This window comes from Canis lupus, chromosome 6, assembly GCF_048164855.1.
Source record: "Canis lupus baileyi chromosome 6, mCanLup2.hap1, whole genome shotgun sequence".
Taxonomy (NCBI): Eukaryota; Metazoa; Chordata; class Mammalia; order Carnivora; family Canidae; genus Canis; species Canis lupus.
This window is the reverse complement of record NC_132843.1, coordinates 2746127-2765068: the sequence shown is the minus strand read 5'-3', so window position 1 is coordinate 2765068 and position 18942 is coordinate 2746127. Positions and strand designations below refer to the sequence as shown.

At 41.8% G+C, this 18942-nt stretch overlaps 1 protein-coding gene across 1 annotated transcript in view; it reads left to right on the top strand.

Moving 5' to 3' along the window:
• Nucleotides 1-15411, top strand: part of CFAP53 (cilia and flagella associated protein 53) — a 36340-nt gene extending 20929 nt beyond the window's left edge. The window contains exons 5-8 of the mRNA XM_072828623.1: nucleotides 1981-2199; nucleotides 8826-9042; nucleotides 12058-12160; nucleotides 14962-15411. Of these exons, the coding sequence (XP_072684724.1) occupies nucleotides 1981-2199; nucleotides 8826-9042; nucleotides 12058-12160; nucleotides 14962-15190 (768 nt within the window). The 3' untranslated portion in view covers nucleotides 15191-15411. The remainder of the gene's footprint in view (nucleotides 1-1980; nucleotides 2200-8825; nucleotides 9043-12057; nucleotides 12161-14961) is intronic.
• Nucleotides 15412-18942: the final 3531 nt, after the last annotated feature.

The window sequence follows — 18942 nt, the reverse complement described above, 5'->3', positions numbered from 1 at the left end:
ATGTCACCAGTTTTTACATGTGGTCCTTGGGGGAAGATGTACAGTTCTGTGAAATTTTATCACATGTATAGATTTTATTTATTTATTTATTTTTAAATTTTTATTTATTTATGATAGTTACAGAGAGAGAGAGAGGCAGAGACACAGGCAGAGGGAGAAGCAGGCTCCATGCACCGGGAGCCCGATGTGGGATTCGACCCCGGGTCTCCAGGATCGCGCCCTGGGCCAAAGGCAGGCGCCAAACCGCTGCGCCACCCAGGGATCCCTACATGTATAGATTTTAATAACCACTACCAAAATCAGGATGCAGAACTGTTCCATTATCCAAAGAAACTCCTTTGAAGCTTCTCCTTTGTAATTAATAACTTCCCTCTACCCTAACTCCTGGCAGCCACTGATATATTCTTTATCGTTATTATTTTGTGATTTTGACGTCATATAAATGCCAGCCTTTTTAATGTTTTATTATGAACATTTTCAAATGCACAGAGTTGAGAGTACAACAAACCCATCTACCCACCCCCCCCACCTCCTGACATGATTAAGGATATTTTCTTACACATGCCAATGTCAGACCTAAAAAAATTAACTGTGATTCCGTTTCATCATCTAAAATCAGCATCATATTTCTATCATTATCTGAATTATTTGATATTTATATCAGAATCCAAACATGGTTCTTATAGTCTCTTTAGAAAGGGTGACTGTTTCTTATTCAAATCAGGGCACAACTGAGGTGGAAAGGGATACGTTAGGTTCATTATATCAGCACAGCAGGTGCACAGTCAGAACTAACCTGGAGAAACCAAGATGCGGCAAACTGCTCCTAGGTCTGTTAATCTTGAACACTTCTCCCTTGTCCCATTCCATCTCTCCCATGTCTCATAGTCAGGGGATTTAGCTGGTTGCTTCCTCCTAGTGTAGTCAGCCTTACTTTTTTTTTTTTTTTTTTTTTTTTAAGATTCTATTCATTTATTCATGAGAGGCAGAGACACAGGCTGAGGGAGAAGCAGTCTCCATGCAAGGAGCTGGACATGGGACTTGATCCTGGGACTCCAGGATCACGCCCTGGGCCAAAGGCAGGCACCAAACCACTGAACCACCCAGGGATCCTAGTCAGCCTTACTTTTAAAAAAATGTGCTCTTCCACTGGCTTTCATTTTTGATAGCCATTGTTTTTCCTTAGAGATGGCAGAGGAATTTCACATTTTCATTTAACTCTCACAATTCAGGATTTACTGTTCGTGGCATTAATAGGAAAGTCTAGCCTATAACTGTCCTTTCACAAACCAGTGATCATGGTGATCGTGGCTATTGTGAGTCTTGGATAAATCACATTGGGAATTGTATACCATCCTCACTATTGCCACATCCTTTCTTGTCCCACCTGGACAAGTACTTATCCCTCCAGGACTGACTGTTCAGCTGCCTCTGGCAGAAGGATTAATGCTTTAGTTTATACCATACCCAGATTTTCTAACCAACTCACAATGCCCGACAGCATTGGTGCCCCAGTGAAAGCTGCCTGTTGGCCAGGCAATTAAGTCAGCGCAGAGGGTCAAAAAGATAAAAAAAAAAAAAAAAAATGAGAGGAATGAGGGAGTACTTTTAAAGAAAAAAAATGTGTATGATTTCATTTAGTATATGTAGCTAATGGCACATTTCCAGTTTGGGGCTTCTCTTGCTGCTTAGTAATGGGTGGTAGTGGGTGATGGGTACTAGGATTGAAAGTCATTTCTCTCTATACTTTTCTGCATTTTCAACTCCACAACCGTTTATTTCAGAATCATACACAGAGCAAAGGGTTGTTGCTAACTCAGCAATGAAAAGGCAAGTTTTCTATCTCATAGTCCCTCTAAATTCAGATGCGTATATCTCCAAGAAACCCTCAATTCTCAATCTCTTAAGTGAAATGCATTAACTTATTTGTTTTGTCCAACTGTACTGATACATCATCTTCATTATTGTGTTTTACCTTAGGAAAATGACAAAGCACAGGTGAAACTTGAGAATGAACAGGCTAAGCTAAAGAAACAGAAGACAAAACAGGAAATTAGGGCTGCTTTGCAAAAAGCCCTCCTGGAGAAGATAGAGTATATTCAGCAGGAATACAGAGAAGAGCAGGACTTGAACATGAAGCTTGTGCAAAAGGCCCTTCAAGACTTACAGGAAGAGGCTGATAAAAAGAAGCAAAAAAGAGTAAGATGTTTATTCAGTACCTACCATGTGCTGGATGAGATAGCCTGCTCATCTTTCAGTGTTAACAGGAGCTAGCCACATGTAGAACCTACTGTGCTGCTCTCAAGCGTCGTCCGCAGACCATCAGCATCATCTGAGAGGATGTTAGAAATAGAAATTTATCACCTCTGGAATCAGTCTCCAAATCAAATCTTGGCAGGGGCAAGAAATCTGTTTTAACAAGCTCCCCCAGGGGATCCTGACACCCTCTGAATTTGGAGAACTCTCATATATCGTGAGGTTGGCCCTGTGATGGCAGTGAGTGAGTGACTAAGTGTGCTGGGAACCTGGGGAAGACATCATTTCAGAAAGTAGTATTTGACTTGGAGCTTGAAAGATATGTAAAGTTTTGCCAAGCAGAGAGTAGAGAAAAACATTCCAGTTTGTATTCGACAGGCTGTTTCCTTGAAATTTGTATTGAACTCTTCAGGGTGTTGTGCTTTTCCTATACAGGTTCTATTTTTTGGCTTCTTTTTAAAAGTAAACTTTATTTTTTAGAGCAGTTTTAAGTTTGGAGCAAAACTGAGCAGAAGATACAGAGATTTCCCGTGTGCTCCCTGCCCCCTACATGTGACTGAGCCTCCCCCACTACCAACATCCTCCAACCAGAGGGGGACGTTTGTTACCCTTTTGTTTGTTACCATTGATGAACCTACATCAACACGTCATTATCACCCAAAGTCCATTAAGGTTTCCTCTTGATGATGTACATTCTGCAGGTTTGAACAAATGTCAAATGACATGTAGCCACCATGAAAATATCATACAGAGTAATTTCACTAGCCTAAAAATCCTCTGTGCTGCCTTTACTCATTTCTCTTCCTTGACTCCAAACCCTTAGAAACCACTCACCTTCTTACTGTGACCAGTTTTACCGTTTCCAGGACATCATAAATTTGGAATCATGTAGTATGATGTCTTTTTAGAGTCGCTTGTTTACCAAGTGCTGTGAATTTAAATATTCTCCATTTCTTTTCATGGCTCTACAGCTCATTTCTTTTTAGCTCTGAATAACATTCCATTGTATGGATGGAGCATGGTCTGTCCAGTCACCTACTGAAGGATATCCTGGGTTGCTTCCAGTTCTAGTGGTTATGACTAAAGCTGCGTTCACATCTGTGTGCAGGCTTTTGGGTGGCTGTACATTTTCAACTCATTTGGGTAAATACCAAGGGGTATAGTTGCTGAATCATATGGTAAGAATATGTTTAGTTTTCTAAGAAACTGCCAAATTGTCTTCCAAAGTGGCTGTACCAGTTTTGCATTTCTGTGTTGTTCAGGTCAACTGTAGATACTAGAGACCTGGCTCAGAGCAGAACTACAAGGATGGACTCCACTGCTAGTTGAGCAGATCTCAGTGAGCTCCACTGGGTTGGCAGAGGTGCACCTTGCAAAGGAATGCATGATATCCACGCCTGAGTTTAGAATCACTGCGACTTGGGCTCCTGTGTCTAATAGAGCCAAGAATGTCTGGTTATCTGACTTTGTCCCTGTGGGCCACTGGAGTTGAGATGGCCAATTGTGTAGGCGTGACAAGCTTAAAGGAACTGCCAGGTCCTTGGGGTAATTCCCTGGGAGACTGCCAAGCCTATAGGTCAGGGAAGTTGTTTGGGAAAGACAGAGTCTTGGGACTCCTTAAAGGTGTCTGGAACATTAGGTTTGGGCTCGATAGTGAGGTAATCACTTGTTTTAATGAGAGGAGCTTACTTCAGGGTTGTCCCATTATAAAATCGTTGGGCACCCCCACTGGTGGAGCTGCCAGTGCAAGACCCCCTGCTATTTGAAATGTCCTAGACATTGCTTTCCTGACAGATTTGGCATGGGAGCTCCAGAACCAGGAGGTGGGAAAGTCGCTCTGCAAGGTGGTTACAGGGCTTGGCACCTGAAGGCTGGCCTTGGTTGGTGTTGTGAGCCGCCTTGGTACTATAAAATCTGGGGGTCTGGTTACATGTCTCTTTTGCGGGGTAACATCAAGTTTACTCCTGCCAGGGCTTCCTGAATAGTATGGGAGGTCCCCACAAAGTGGAAGAGTATGCCCTGTTAATTTAGGAGAGGGTCTTCCAGTAAGAAGAATCATCTGGATTTAGGGACAGTTGGGGCCTTTTCAAGATTGGAAATGAAATCTAGGTCCTCTGGGTTGCTATGCTCGGAGAAGTATTAGGCCCATTGGACCATACCAGTCTTAGAGAGAAAGAGTCAGGCAGGCCTCATCTAGTGTGTTCCGCTGGCTTTGAGCCTTTGTGGTAATAACTGCAATAGAAGTATGAGGTCAGCTCCCAGCGATAAAAATCCATGCAAGCAAAGGAAGGAATTCCACCTCTGGAGAGCCTGGTGCTTTTGGATCTGGACGCTCCTCTTATCATTGGAATCCTTGATTATGGTGTTTCCCTTCCCCCACATGGTAGGGTGCAGGGGTCCTGGAGTTGAGTATTGCCCTTCTCCCAGGTTAGGCTTAGATAAAACTCCAGCAGGTTAGGCTTTGATTAAATGGTTTCTCCTGAGAGCAAACCTAAGAATAGGATGCTCTGGTGTATTTCAAAATGATTCCTTTTCTTCTCCTGCTGCAGGAAACATTAAAGATTTTTTTCTCTGATACTCACTAAGAGAACCTGGTGGAGCTTCAAGAGGTCAAACTCACAAAAGTGTGGTCTCCCCCACCCTTCAATGACTGAGTCCCCTAAGAGTTTTTAACTCTTGGTGTCTACACTAAGCCTCTAGTGTAGACAATTACAGGTTTTCATACCCCAGCACTGGTTCCCATAGAAGTTTCTGCTCATAGGTTTCTGTTATGGTAAGCTGTGACTCTGTATTTACCTGTCAGTCTCTCCAATTTGAGGGCAGGGGTTTGCCCACTTCTCTAAGATGGTTGATTTCTTTTTAAGATTTATTTCTGAGAGAAAGAATGCATGTGCTGAATAGTGAGCCTAATCGAGGCTTGATCTCAAGACCCTGACATTACGATTTGAACCGAAACCAAGAGTTGGAATCTGAACTGACTGTGCCACCCAGGCACCCTTAAGATTGTTGATTTATTAAGTTTGTTAGCTTTTTGCTTGTTGTTAGAATGCCAGTGGCAACTTCTAAGCTCTTTCTGTGCCAGATTGGAAACCAGAGGCTGTTACTGTTTTTTAAATTAAGCTTTTTAGTTGGGGATAATTGTAGATTCACATGCAGTTCAGTTTCTCTCTATGATGTCTTACAAGACTATAGTATAGTATCACAGCCAGGATATTGACATTGAACTGTCAAGATACAGAACATTCCCGTCACCAAGATTCATGTTTCCCTCTTAATGGTCACATCCACTTCCCTCTTGTCCTCATCCCCTTCTTAACCCTTGGCAACTACTTATCTGTTTTCCATTTCCATTATTTTGTCATTTCAATAGTGTTATATAAATGAAATCCTATAGCATGTAACCTTTTGGGATTGACATTTTCGTTCAGCATCACTCTGGAGATTTATCCAGGTTGTTGCATGTATCAGTAGTGTATTTTTCTTGTGAGTGGTTGAGTGGTATTCATGGTATGAGTACACCACAGTCTGTTTTTACCATTTACTTGTTAAAGGTCACCTGGATGATTCTAATTTATGGCTATTATCAGTAAAGCTGCTATAATCATTCATGTACAGGTTTTTCTGTGAACACAGATTTTTGTTTCTCTGGGAAAAATGCCCTGAAGGGCAATTATAATTGCATGTTTAGTTTTTTAAGAAACTGCCAACCTGTTTTTTCAGAGTAGTTTTACCATGCCACCAAAAATGAACATTCCCACCAACAATGAATGAATGATTCAGCGTTTCCTTATCCTCACCAACATTTGGTGATGGTACTGTTCTTTACTTTAGCTCTACTAATAGATGTGTAGTGCTATCTCATTGTTTTATTATTTTATATTTCCATAATATCTAATGATGTTGATCAACTTTTCATGTGCTTATTGCCATCTGTGTATCTTCCTTCAGTGAAATGTTTTCTCGTACTTCTGGCCCATTTTCTAATTGGATTATTTGATTTCTTTTCTTTTCTTTTCTTTTCTTTTCTTTTCTTTTCTTTTCTTTTCTTTCTTTCTTTTTTTTTTTTCTTGGCATTGAGTTTTTTGTTCTCCATTAGATCATTTTATTTTTTTAACAGCTTCATTAAGGTATAATTCTTATAACTTACCACTTACCCATTTCAAATACACATTTCAGTGGTTTTTGGTATATTCACAGAACTGCACAACCATCACCACAGTAAATTTTAGAACTTTTTTATTCTCTCTCTATTCCCTCTTCCCCATCCCTTACCCCCATTCCTAAGCAACTGCTAATATATTTTCTGTTTCTACAGATTTACTAGTCTGGACTTTATTATGAATAGAATTATATACTATGTAACCTTTTGACTGGATCTTTTACTTAGCATAATGTTTCAAGGTTTATCCATGTTGTAACATGTATGAGTACTTCTTCTATATGGCTGAATAATACTCCATTGGATGGACGTACCACATTTCATTTATCCATTTGTCAGTCTAGGGACATTTGATTTGTTTGCATTTTTGGCTATTATGAGTAATACTACTGTGAATATTCTTGTGTAGATTTTTGTTTGGACATAGGTTTTTGTTTCTCTTGGGCAGATACCTAGGAGTAGAATTAATGAGTCCTAGGGTGACTTTAAGCTTTTAAGTACTTGCCAAATTGTTTGACAAAGTGGCTTCCCCATTTTAGATTCCCACTAGCAGTATATGAGGGTTTTGACTTCACATGCTTGTTAACACTTGTTGTCTGTCTTTTTTTTTTTTTTTTTTTAACCATCCTAGTGTTTCTGAAATGATCTGTTGTTGTGGTTTTGATTTACATTCCCTAGTAACTAATGATTTGAGCTTCTTTTACTGTGCTTATTGACCATTTATATATTTTCCTCAGAGAAATCTATTTGAAATTTCAATAAATATATTCTAGTTGTTTTCCCAGTTTTTAATCGGGTTATATTACTTTTTTTTATTAAATTGTAATAATTCTTTATATGTTCTAGGTACAAGTCCCTTACACATAAATTGCGTGTAAATATTCCTTTTCAACCTGTGGATTGTCTTTCTACTTTCCTAATGGTGTCCTTTGAAGTACCAAAGTCTTAATTTTGATGAAGTCCAATTTATCTATGTTTTGTTGCTTGTGCTTTTAGTATTATATCTAAAAATCTGTTCCTACCCCAAGGTCACGAAGGTCCTGTTTTCTTCTTAGAGTTTTATAGGTTTAGTTCCCCGATTTAGGCCTTTGATCCATTTTGAGTTAGATTTCGTGTATGGTGTGAGGTAGAGATCCAACTTCATTCTTTTGCATGTAGTTATCCAGTTGTCCAAGCACCATTTATTAAAGAGACTGTCCTTACCCTATATAATTGTCTTGGTACTCTTGTCAAAATCAATTGATGGTGAATGTGAGGGTTTATCTCTGGACTCTGGGTTCTGTTCCATTAGTCTATGTGTTCACCCTTATGCCAGTAGCACATATCTATATATCTTTGCAGTAAATTTGAAATCAGGAAATGTGAATCCTCCAACTCTGTTCTCTTTCAAATTGTTTTGGCTTTACTGGCCCTTTTTTATTTCCATATGAGTTTAGAATCAGCTTGTTGATTTCTGCATAGAAACCATTTGGGATTTTGATAGGGATTGTTTTGAGTCTGTAGACCAAATGTAGACAATTGCCATTTTAACAATACTGGCTTCTGATCCATGAATGTAGGATGTCTTTCCATTTGTTATTTCAGTTTCTTAGTTTTCAGAGTATAAGTTTTACACTCCTTTTGTTAAATTTATTCCCAAGTATGAGACTATAAATGCAAGACCTTCTAAGTGTACAATTCAGACCTTGCCGGTCCTCCCCCACATTTATGATATTTTCTGAAGATGTTAGAGATTGGATGGAACAGCACAGGTATAATGCCATGAACAACAGAGAAGCCAACTGAAAATGCCAGCATTACAAAGTCCAGTTCACAGCCTTAGCTGCACATTAAAATCACTTGGGAACTTAAAAGTTATTCATTTGCTCAGAGTCTCTTGGTGAGATTCAGCCCTTGGTATTTTTTAAAGCTCCTGGATGATTCCAAAATATAGCTAAGACTGAGAATGTTTATAGTAGCAAGTGACCATCTTCTAGTCAGAAACAGGGCTATTATAGTAGTACTGATTTATCAGTACTGATTTTTATCAGGTTACAATTTCATAACCTTCTTAAATGAAAATAAAGCTGTTATAATTGAAAATTATCTGGGAACTGCTTTAAAAACACTTTGGGAAAGTGTTTGAAATAACTTATTCAAGCGTCTATTATAAAGCACACATACAAAGAATAACACAACAAACCCCCATATGTCCTTCCCTTAGCTTCAACAACCAACTAATGGCCATTCTGCCACCACTCTTGAATATTTTGAGCTAAACCTTAGGTGGAATATTTCATTTATAAATGCGTCAGTATGTAGTTCTAAAAAATTAGAATTGGAGCTTTAAAAGATTGCTTTAAAACTTGTCCTCCATACTGTTATCACACCTACAAGTTTAACAACGTGAAGTAATTCTTCTGTTGTGTAGGAAGAGATGGCAAGAGAACAGGAGATATATCGTCAGTATGTGGTGCAGTGGCGTGAAGAGGAGCGAGCTCAGGAGAAAGAACGGGACAGAATATTAGAGACAGAGAAGGAAAAGAAGTTGGCTGAGAAGGACAAGGAGCTGAGACTTGAAAAGGAGGCAAGGAGACAACTTGTGAATGAGGTCATGTGCACAAGAAAACTTCAAATTCAGGAAAAATGTAAGAAAATGAATTATAATAATAATATAGTTGGGCCTGAATTCAACTTAAGTAGCAACCAAAATAAGTAGGTATTATATGTAAAATGATATGAAGGATGTAAAAAGGCTTAAGGCAAGACCCCTGCCTTGCAGAACTTATCTAATTTAATACTTGGAGGATAAACGTGTGAAGGGTTTTATATCCTCGCAGATTCTGAGCAATCACGTGGGAGATGTTCTCAAGGTTCAAGGAATGGTATGTCCGTTGAGTGGTCTGTGCCCCTAGGTGACTATAAAGGAGAGTGAGAAAGTAGGGCACAGCACACACACCCCTCCTCCCTTTTATCTGTCTCTCTTTGCTTTCCATAGGTGTCTCCATACCTGCATACCTTCACTTGGGCAGTTTTCTCTGCTTACGATGCTTTTGATCTTGAGCAATCCTGGTGATTCTTCAGGGCCAGCTCACATATCTCATTCCTCAAATATGTCCCCGTATTCATAATAAATCCTCTTTCTGGGGCTCTCACTGTGGTTTGCTCACATCCCTGTCTGTTTTTTTTTTTTTTTAAGATTTTATTTATTTATTCATGAGAAACAGAAAGAGAGGCAGAGACACAGGCAGAGGGAGAAACAGGCTCCCTGTGGGGAGCCTAACGCAGGACTCGATCCTGGGACTCTAGGATCACACCCTAGGCTGAATGTGGCGCTAAACCACCGAGCCACCCAGGCTGCTCCGCTCACATCCCTGTCTTAGCACACCTTTGTATGCCCTCAGTTCCAAAAAGTGCTTGGTCACAAAAAGAAATATTTGTTGAGAGGGGTGAACTGTCACCTTCAGATTTCCACCACTCCACGTCCAACTCAGTGAACTGAAGAGTAAATGGATACATTTACCATTCGTGCACCATTAGATTTCATGCTAGTTGTCTCTGCAAAAGAGAGCTCATCTTGGTTCCGCTCGTTGATTTTTCACTCCAGGAATGATAATAGCTGTTGAAAATTGGTAAGCCTGTATTAGGTGGAGTTGTAAGAAAATGAGCAGAAAAGCTTTTATAAGCTTAAAAAATTTCTATTTACCCATGATGCATGTTTTAGAATATATTGAGACAATGTGGAAAATTTAGGTATTTGGGGTCATTTTTAAAAATATTTTATTTATTTATTCATGAGAGACAGAGAGAGATAGAGAGAGAGGCAGAGACACAGGCAGAGGGAGAAGCAGGCTCCACGCAGGGAGCCCGACGTGGGACTCGATCCCGGGACTCGATCCTGGCACTCGATCCTGGCACTCGATCCTGGCACTCCAGGATCACGCCCTAGGCCAAAGGCAGGTGCCCAGCCGCTGAGCCACCCAGGGATCCCCTGGGGCCATTTTTAAGCAAAGAAACAAAATCATCCATAATTCTACCACCCAGGAATAGCTACTATTGACAACATCCTGTATTTTTGCTATGTATATAGGAAATTAGGATTTATGTTGAATATATTGTTTTACAGTCTGCCTTTTCCACTTACCATAAACATTTTTCAAGGTCATTTTTCTCCAATTATAAAATTTGTAATGCTGCCTAGATATCCATTATAAAAATGGACCATGATTTATTTTACCTAAGTACAACTAATGGACCTTAAGATTGTCTTGAATCTTTTTGCTACAATTTTAGCATCGCAGGTTACTATCTCTGTACATAGTTCTTTTTGGCTCATACATGATTATTTAAGATAAGTTCCTATAAATGAATTTGGGGACCAAAGATATGTACATTTCAGATGTATATTTCCCAATTGTATTTATTCTTTTGTGAACTCTGTTTTCTTTGTCATGCCCCCGCCTTACTGGATGCTTATGTTTTTAAAATTTAATTTACAGGGATCCCTGGGTGGCTCAGCAGTTTGGCGCCTGCCTTTGGCCCAGGGCGCGATCCTGGAGTCCCGGGATCAAGTCCCACGTCGGGCTCCCGGCATGGAGCCTGCTTCTCCCTCCTCCTGTGTCTCTGCCTCTCTCTCTCTCTCTCTCTCTATGTCTATCATAAATAAATAAATCTTTAAAAAATTAATTTACAGAAATCTTATATGTTATTAGCTAAGGTCTTTTTTTTTTTTAAAGGTTTTATTTATTTATTCATAGAGATGCGGAGAGAGAGAGAGAGGCAGAGACACAGTTAGAGGGAGAAGCAGGGTCCATGCAGAGAGCCTGACGTGGGACTCGATCCAGGGTCTCCAGATCACGCCCTGGGCTGCAGGCAGCGCTAAACTGCTGCGTCACCGGGGCTGCCCTTCCAATATTTATTTTGTCATAAATAAATTCTCTTGTTAGCATAAATGACAACACAACTTTTTGTCCTCAAGAAGAGAAAGGTGAGAAATGTTCTAATGGTGGTAACCTGGTTTGAAAAAGGCTGATCAAAAGGGAGACAGAACATGACAGACTCCTAACTCTGAGAAACGAACAAGGGGTGGTAGAAAAGGAGGTGGGTGGGGGTGGGGCTGACTGGATGACGGGCACTGAGGGGGGCACTTGATGGGATGAGCACTGGGTGTTATGCTATATGTTGGCAAATTGAACACCAATAAAAAATAAATTTAAAAAAAAGAAAGAAAAAGTCTGATCACAGGTTTTCAATGAAAAATGGTTAAGAAAAAAAATCTGTGTAGGGACGCCTGGGTGGCTCGGTGGTTGGGCACCTGCCTTCGGCCTGGGGCGTGGTCCTGGAGTCCCAGGATCGAGTCCCGCATTGGGCTCCCTGCATGGAGCCTGCTTCTCTCTCTCTGCCTGTGTTTCTGCCTCTCTCTCTTTCTGTGTCTCTCATGAATAAATAAATAATCTTAAAAAAAAATCTGTGTAGATCATACATGTTTGGACCTAAAACCCTTTTCTTGCCTTGATGAAGATGACTACTTCCACCTTATTGACCTAAGATACAGTCCAGTTATTGTAGGTTCTGCCTACAGGATGGCATTGATGTCCAGATGGATACCAGCATGTCTTATTTGAAGAAAATCATTTACCAAAAATTACTTTTGTCTTTCTTAGTGCAACGAAAGGCAAAAGAACAGGAGGAGCGTGCTATGGAACAGGAACGCATAAATGAAGGTTTTAAAGAGCTTAATTGTGTAGAGAAGGAGAATTTTGCAAGGTATGATTTTGTTTTCTTTACCTAAAAAAGGGGGGGGGGCAATTTTTGACGTAGAGAGAGGACAATGTGCCATCACTCATGTATTATTGACATTTTTTTACATCAGTATTACCTTTGTCTTAAAAGCTCAAGTCAGTGTACAAAATTTCATATAAAAATAAGCATCAACTATCTTGGTAAAATTATATTTTGTTGCTATTGTGTACGTTGTGATGATAGACATTAAACAAATGTCTTTAAAGATAAAATAAATTAAAAACAATTAAAAAAATAGTCCTTCACATTAAATCTTAGTTAAATACCAAGAAGACTATTTTTCCCCATGAAATAGACTGAAACAAAGCAGCATAAATGGCTTATGAGGATAGGAGTCTGTGCAAAATGTCTTCAGGAGAATTTTTGTAGCTTCACTGAGGTGGAAAAACTGAAATGTTCTAGGCGCTTTGGAAATAGCCCTGCCCTCCTCTAACAGGGGTCCCTCTGATCACCAGAGTCAGGCTCTGGGGAGGAAATGGGCAGATGCAACATTTCTTGGACCATAGCACTCCTTTCCGCCAATGACTAAGATACCCAATTCAGATGACCAGTGTGGTAGAGGAAGACTGGGCTCCTCTGGTCACCCTTCCCGTTTATACCTACGTGGTACATAGAAATAAGCCCTTTTCATTCTAGAAAGAGTATGGTTTATATAACTGAGCCTATTGTTAGTTTGGGGGCACTAACAATAATTTCTGGACCACCCTACTGACTTTCTGCTACTGTCTCTGCTCTGGAGGTCTTTCTCATTTTTAAAAAGTTTATTGTTGGAGATGTGGTGGAGGTGGGGGGATGATTTGATGAATAGCAACATGCTTCCCTGCCCAACTTCTGAATCAACTGAGAGAGAAGAAAAACAAGTACATGTGGAAGGTATCATAGCTACTTAAAGGTGCATAACAGAATAGCTTAAAAGTTGTGCCTTAAAGTGAGTTATGGGGTCCCTCGTGTGGTTCAAGTCTGATGTTGACCAGGGCTACATTCTTCTGACTGCTCAACTGCCCTCAACACCTAAGATAACTACTTAGCTGGCAGTATGTGCAGACCATAGCCAGGGAACTCACGTGGTGTTCTCACCCAGAACACCTTCCTAGAGCCTCTCCATGTGCTGGGGCTTCTCACAGTCTGGTGGCTGGTTCTGACAGGGAGAGTTCCAATAGACAGGAAGCCAGGCCAGGTAAGGGCCACCCCTAGGACAGGATAGCATCACTTTTGTCATATTCTATTGGTCATAAAAATAGTCATTGGGCCTATCCAGATTCAAGGAGATGGAGACAGAAGGGGAATAGAGGGTCACATGGCAGAAGAACATATGGGAAGGGAGACCTTACTGACCATCTTTACAAAATGGAATCTGCCGCAGAGGCATAGGCATGCTTTTTTTTTTTTCTGATGAGAGCTGATAATAGAAAATGTGGCTTCTAGATTGTAAAATGACCACTATGGAACAGTATGAAGTTTCCTCAAAATGTTAAAAATAGGGCAGCCCCGGTGGCGCAGCGGTTTGGCGCCTCCTGCAGCCTGGGGTATGATCTGGAGACCCGTGATCGAGTTCCACATCGGGCTTCCTGCATGGAGCCTGCTTCTCTCTCTGCCTGTGTCTCTGCCTTTCTCTCTCTCTCTCTCTGAGTAAATAAATAAATCTTTAAAACAACAACAACAACAAAAACCCACTAGCTTTTTAAAAAAAAATGTTAAAAATATAACTACCATGTGATCTAGCAATCCAATATCTGGGTATATATATACAAAATAATTGAAAGCTGGACCTTAAAGAAGATATTTGCATAGTAGCCATGTTTATAGCAGCATTATTCACAATGGCCAGGAGATGGAAATAACCCAAATGTCCATTAACACATGAATGGATAAACCAAGTGTGATATATACATGCAGCAGGATATTATTCAGCCGTAAAAGGAAGGAAGTCCTGTCAGATGCCACCTCATGCATGAACCTTGAGGACGTAGTGTGAGGTGAAATAAACCAGTCACAAAAAGACAAGGGCTATGTGATTTAGCTTATATGAGATCCCTAAAGTAGTCAAATTTATAACACAGCAAATTGAATGGTGGAAAAGGAGGCTGCTGTTTAATGGGTATAATGTTTCAGATTTGCAAGAGGACAATCCCGGAGATCTGATTCACGACAATGTGAATGTCCTGAACGCTACTGAACTATGCACTTACAGATCCTTAAGTTGTCAGTTTTACATTATGTGTCTTTTACCACAGTAAAAAAAAAAAAATAAAAAATAAAAAAAAATCACGCTATAAAATTTAAAATGTGGTTTCTATGTTTAAAATATGGCTTCTGTAGGGAGGAAATTGTGTAGTTCATACTGAACAGAATGAGGCACACTCACCCACCCAGTCCCCACAGCGCCCACCTGCTCCAGTTCTCTCCCACTGTGGCCCTTTGATAAACAGACTAGCCAGTTCCTGGTTTTACCAGCAGGAAAGTCACTTCTTCCTTGGAGAAGAGTGGGAGAGGAGATGGAGAGAAGCCAAGGACTCATTCCAGACAGCAGGAAGTATTCTGAGTGGGCCAGAAGCACCCTCCCTAAAATCAATATTTGTTCTCTTTATCTTAATTACATTGTATAATAAATACATTATTGAGTTTTCCATCTATTTTTCCCCCTTACCCTGATTTTAATGGGAATTTTAATTTGGCTTCAAAAGTTACATTGTAATTGTAATGCCCTACTTGAATACAAACGCTTGTTTTGACAATTTTGCACTTGGACATTTCTAATACCACAGGCGCTCCAGTTTGGCCCAGGAGTATAGGAAGCAACTTCAGATGCAAATGTCCTACCAGCAGCAGGCCCGGGAGGCACAGAAGGAAGAGGAACGCAGAGAGTTTGAAGCAGGGGTAGCAGCAAACAAGATTTGCCAGGACAAGATCCGGGAGATCCTGTCCTTCCATCATGTGCTGCCCCGAAACATTCATCCCATGCGGAGGGCATGCCCCGAAAAGCTTCCACCGTAGTTTCATCAATGTTAATGTATTTTTTCTCAGTCTTTTAATGTTTTTAACTACAGTATGCTGGTCTGTCCCTCCCTTCCTTCCTTCCTTCCTTCCTTCCTTCCTTCCTTCCTTCCTTCCTTCTCCTTTCAACTCATGGATCAACCTCCTTTATTTCTGAGTTTGTATAATTCTATGTAATGTTATTCCTTCAAATTAAACTTCGTGCCTTTTTTTAGACTTGATAGACTTACAAATCTGAATGATTTATTTCATGTCACACAGTTATTTTCCTGACTTACCCCACATGGCCCTTTCTTGTTCATCTATTAATAGTTTCTTCCCTCCCACCTGCCCCCCATCCATTCAGATGTCCATTGTGGCTTGCCTTTCTCTCATGTACATAATTCACCATATCAACAGGGCAGAGCTGGGCCTAACAGCCATTTTCATTAGCCCACTTATTTAGACATTAACAAATATTTACCTTGCATGTAACTTGAGCAAGAACAGAACGAACGCCCTGCTTTTGTGGGGCTTATGTACTGGTAGAGGAAACAAGGTGATTTGTCGAGTGCTGCTATAAAGCAGGAGATGGTGGGAGTGCTCCGAGATCAGTTTGAGCAGCTGATACTTGAATGAACCAGCCATATGGTTCTCTGGGCGGAAACATCCTGGATGGAGGTAAGAGCCTGTGCAAGGGCCCTGGGACAGGAATCTGATTAGTGCCCCTGAGGCATGGCATTCGTCCTGGGGCCGAGTGAGTGAGGAGAGGTGCTGGAAAACTCATCAGAAAGGCAGTGAGTGTCAGATGAGCCATGGGGAACACTGGCTTTTACTCGGCCATGAAAACCTGTTACAGGGTTTTGAGCAGAAGAGCGACATAAGATGCAAGAGGGTTGCTGGCTGCTGTGTTGAGAACAGACTCAGTTAAGGAGTGATCATAGTGACCTGGATGAGAGGTGAGGACAGGGTAGTAGCCAGCCCCCAAGATGGCACTTGGGACCCTCTGCCCTGTATCTCCGTCCTGACTAGTGGGGACTTGCTCCCCTTGCAGATAGCCAAGTGTTAGAGGGTCTCCTAGAGAGCCTCCTTAAAGGGAGGGGAGGCAGCTTATAGGATGGCTCTGGAAACCCTCTCCCTAAAGGGCAACGATGCAATGGGAAACACTGTGGAAACAGCCATCTCAGCGCTGGAAATTGACCAAAGGCATGCAACAGATTGAAATGCATTTATTCAAGAAAACCTACTAAGTCTTGGTGAAAATGGTAGAATCCATGGCATACTGGCCTGGAGCAGCTGCCATAGCCCCCTGAGCTCCAGGGAGCAATAGCTCCAGCAGTGCAAGGCAGATAGGTGGTGAGGACCTGCAACCTCACTGCCAGAGGAGCAGAACTTGGAAAAATCCATGCGTGGGGTATTGTCAAAAAACAGTGATCTCTGTGGCTTCAGGGAAGGCCAACATCACAGCTTGGCTGAGGTGGGGATTCTGATCAGGACAAGCAACAGAACAGCCAGAGATTTACAGGAAGATCTGGGGAGCATGGCAGCCATAATGGGCTTGGGTATTTGAATGGACTTCCACATTATTTTTGGTAGTCTGGAGGGCTGTGTAGATGTAAAGCGACATGCTTGCTCATGAAAGCCTTGGGCGGGTTCCTAGCAGTCTACCTACCCCTGGTTGAACATGAGGCCTTCCTTTTGCACATGCAGAAGGGAAACACTGGGGCAGCTTTGGCCTAAACTTTGAGTTCCCCAACTTTCACACAGATCCATCAGCAAAAGGATGAAGCCTTACTAGTTTAGTCATTCAGCGAGCACAGAGCCATAGGGACCAAGGGCCATGCCTAGGAGGCCAGCTGGCCTTAAAAATACAACAGGAATTTTAAAAATGAGCAGATATCAGTATTATCTAGCCAGGTTGTACAAAGGTTCAAAGGAAGTCTAGGATATGGACATGGTTGGATTAACCACAGAATGTTACCCAGTGTGTGGATGTTAGTATCTGGGCCGTCCTCCCAGTGCAGGGCGGCTCGGTATCTCTAATTTGTGGCCACCTGTGTTCTCTTTGGATTCTTCCATTAATATATCAGACTGAGGTCTACCTCCCTGAGGTGTTTGCAGAACATATATCCAACAAAGGACTCACTTCCAGAATATATAAACAGCTGCTACAATAAACAAGAAAAAGGTAACTCAGTAGAAAAATGGACAAAAGACTTATCCTGACACTTCACAAAAGAGAATAAGAAAATGGGCAATAAACAGAATGATGCTCAGTATTACTCTCCACAGAAGTGAAATTAAAACGACCACGAGTAGCTCTGCACACTTAGTGAAATAGGTACAATGAGGAAGACAGGCAAACAAGGATTGGTAAGAATATGAGCACCTGGAACTTCTATACACTGATGCTAAGAATAGAAATTTTAGGTGCACCTGGGGGGCTCAGTCAGTGAAGCAGCTGCCTTGGGCTGAGGTCATGATCCTGGGGTCCTGGGGTCGAGCCCCACGACAGGCTCCCTGCTCAGCGGGGAGCCTGCTTGTCCCTCTGCCTGCTGCTCTCCCTGCCTGTGCCCTTTCGTTTTTTTCTCTCTCACTTTCTGTCTTTCTCTGTGTCAAATAAATAATAAAACCTCAAAAAAGGAATATAAATTTCAAAAATCACTTTGTGATACCACTAGGCAGTATCGCAGAGAGGGGTGGGAGGTTTCTGGGTATTAACGCGGCGTTTCTTGGTTTGGGTGGTGCTTAGCATGTCACCTGGAGACAATTCTTCAAGCTGGACTTCTAAAAGGTGAGTAGTTTCCTCTGTGTGTGCTGGGCTTCCACTAAGGGCTAAGAAATCAGCCTTCCTGGGCAGCCCTGGTGGCTCAGCAGTTTAGCGCCACCTTTGGCCCAGGTCATGGTCCTGGAGACCCAGATGGAGTCCCATGACGGGCTCCCTGCATGGAGCCTGCTTCTCCCTCTGCCTGTGTCTCTACCTCTTTCTGTGTCTCTCATGAATAAATAAATGAAATTAAAAAAAAAGAAAAAGAAATCAACCTTCCTGAAATAGCTACCACTGGTCAGGGGGCTGCTGTCTGGATCTTTACAAACTGAATGTAATATTTGGGGGCTTTTATCATGTGTCTTGCTGCCCATTCTCCAGGTAAACATGTTTTGGGGTCCGGACCTGCAGACCTTTTATCATCAGCTTGCCCTCTAGCGGTCACTGGTCATTTTTCCACATTCCTATGAAATCAGGTTGCTCAGAACTCCATAAAAGCAGCCCAGAAGAGGTCTGTAGAGCCCAACACAGTGGGACCATCACCTCCTTTAATCGGTGCATATTTCATTTAATGCAGTCCACAGTTGAGCGCCCACTGTCCAATCATGGTTGAAAAACTGTAGGCACAACTGTCTTGTCCTCAGTCGGCCCTACGTGCTTGTTATAAACATTAAGAAGCTGGAAAGGGCAGAGGCCAGTGAGTGAACTGTGTGTAAACCCGTGCGTAGCAAGGTTGGGTGTTTGGGGAGCTCTGGCTGGTGAACGCAGGGAGGGTGGGGAGGGTGGCACACCCAGAGGGGGCACGGATGCCTTCCCTCCCAGATACTCTGCTTGGCTTTCCGGAGTCACATCCCTTATAATGAGGCAGGAAATGGGGATATGGAGTGTTCCTGACTTCTGCGAGCTGTTCCAGTTCGATGGAGCCTGGGGACAGGGGATCAGGGGACTGTCCAGTTTATGGCCCATAGTCAGAAGTGCAGGTGGCCCAGCACTTGTGACTGACCTC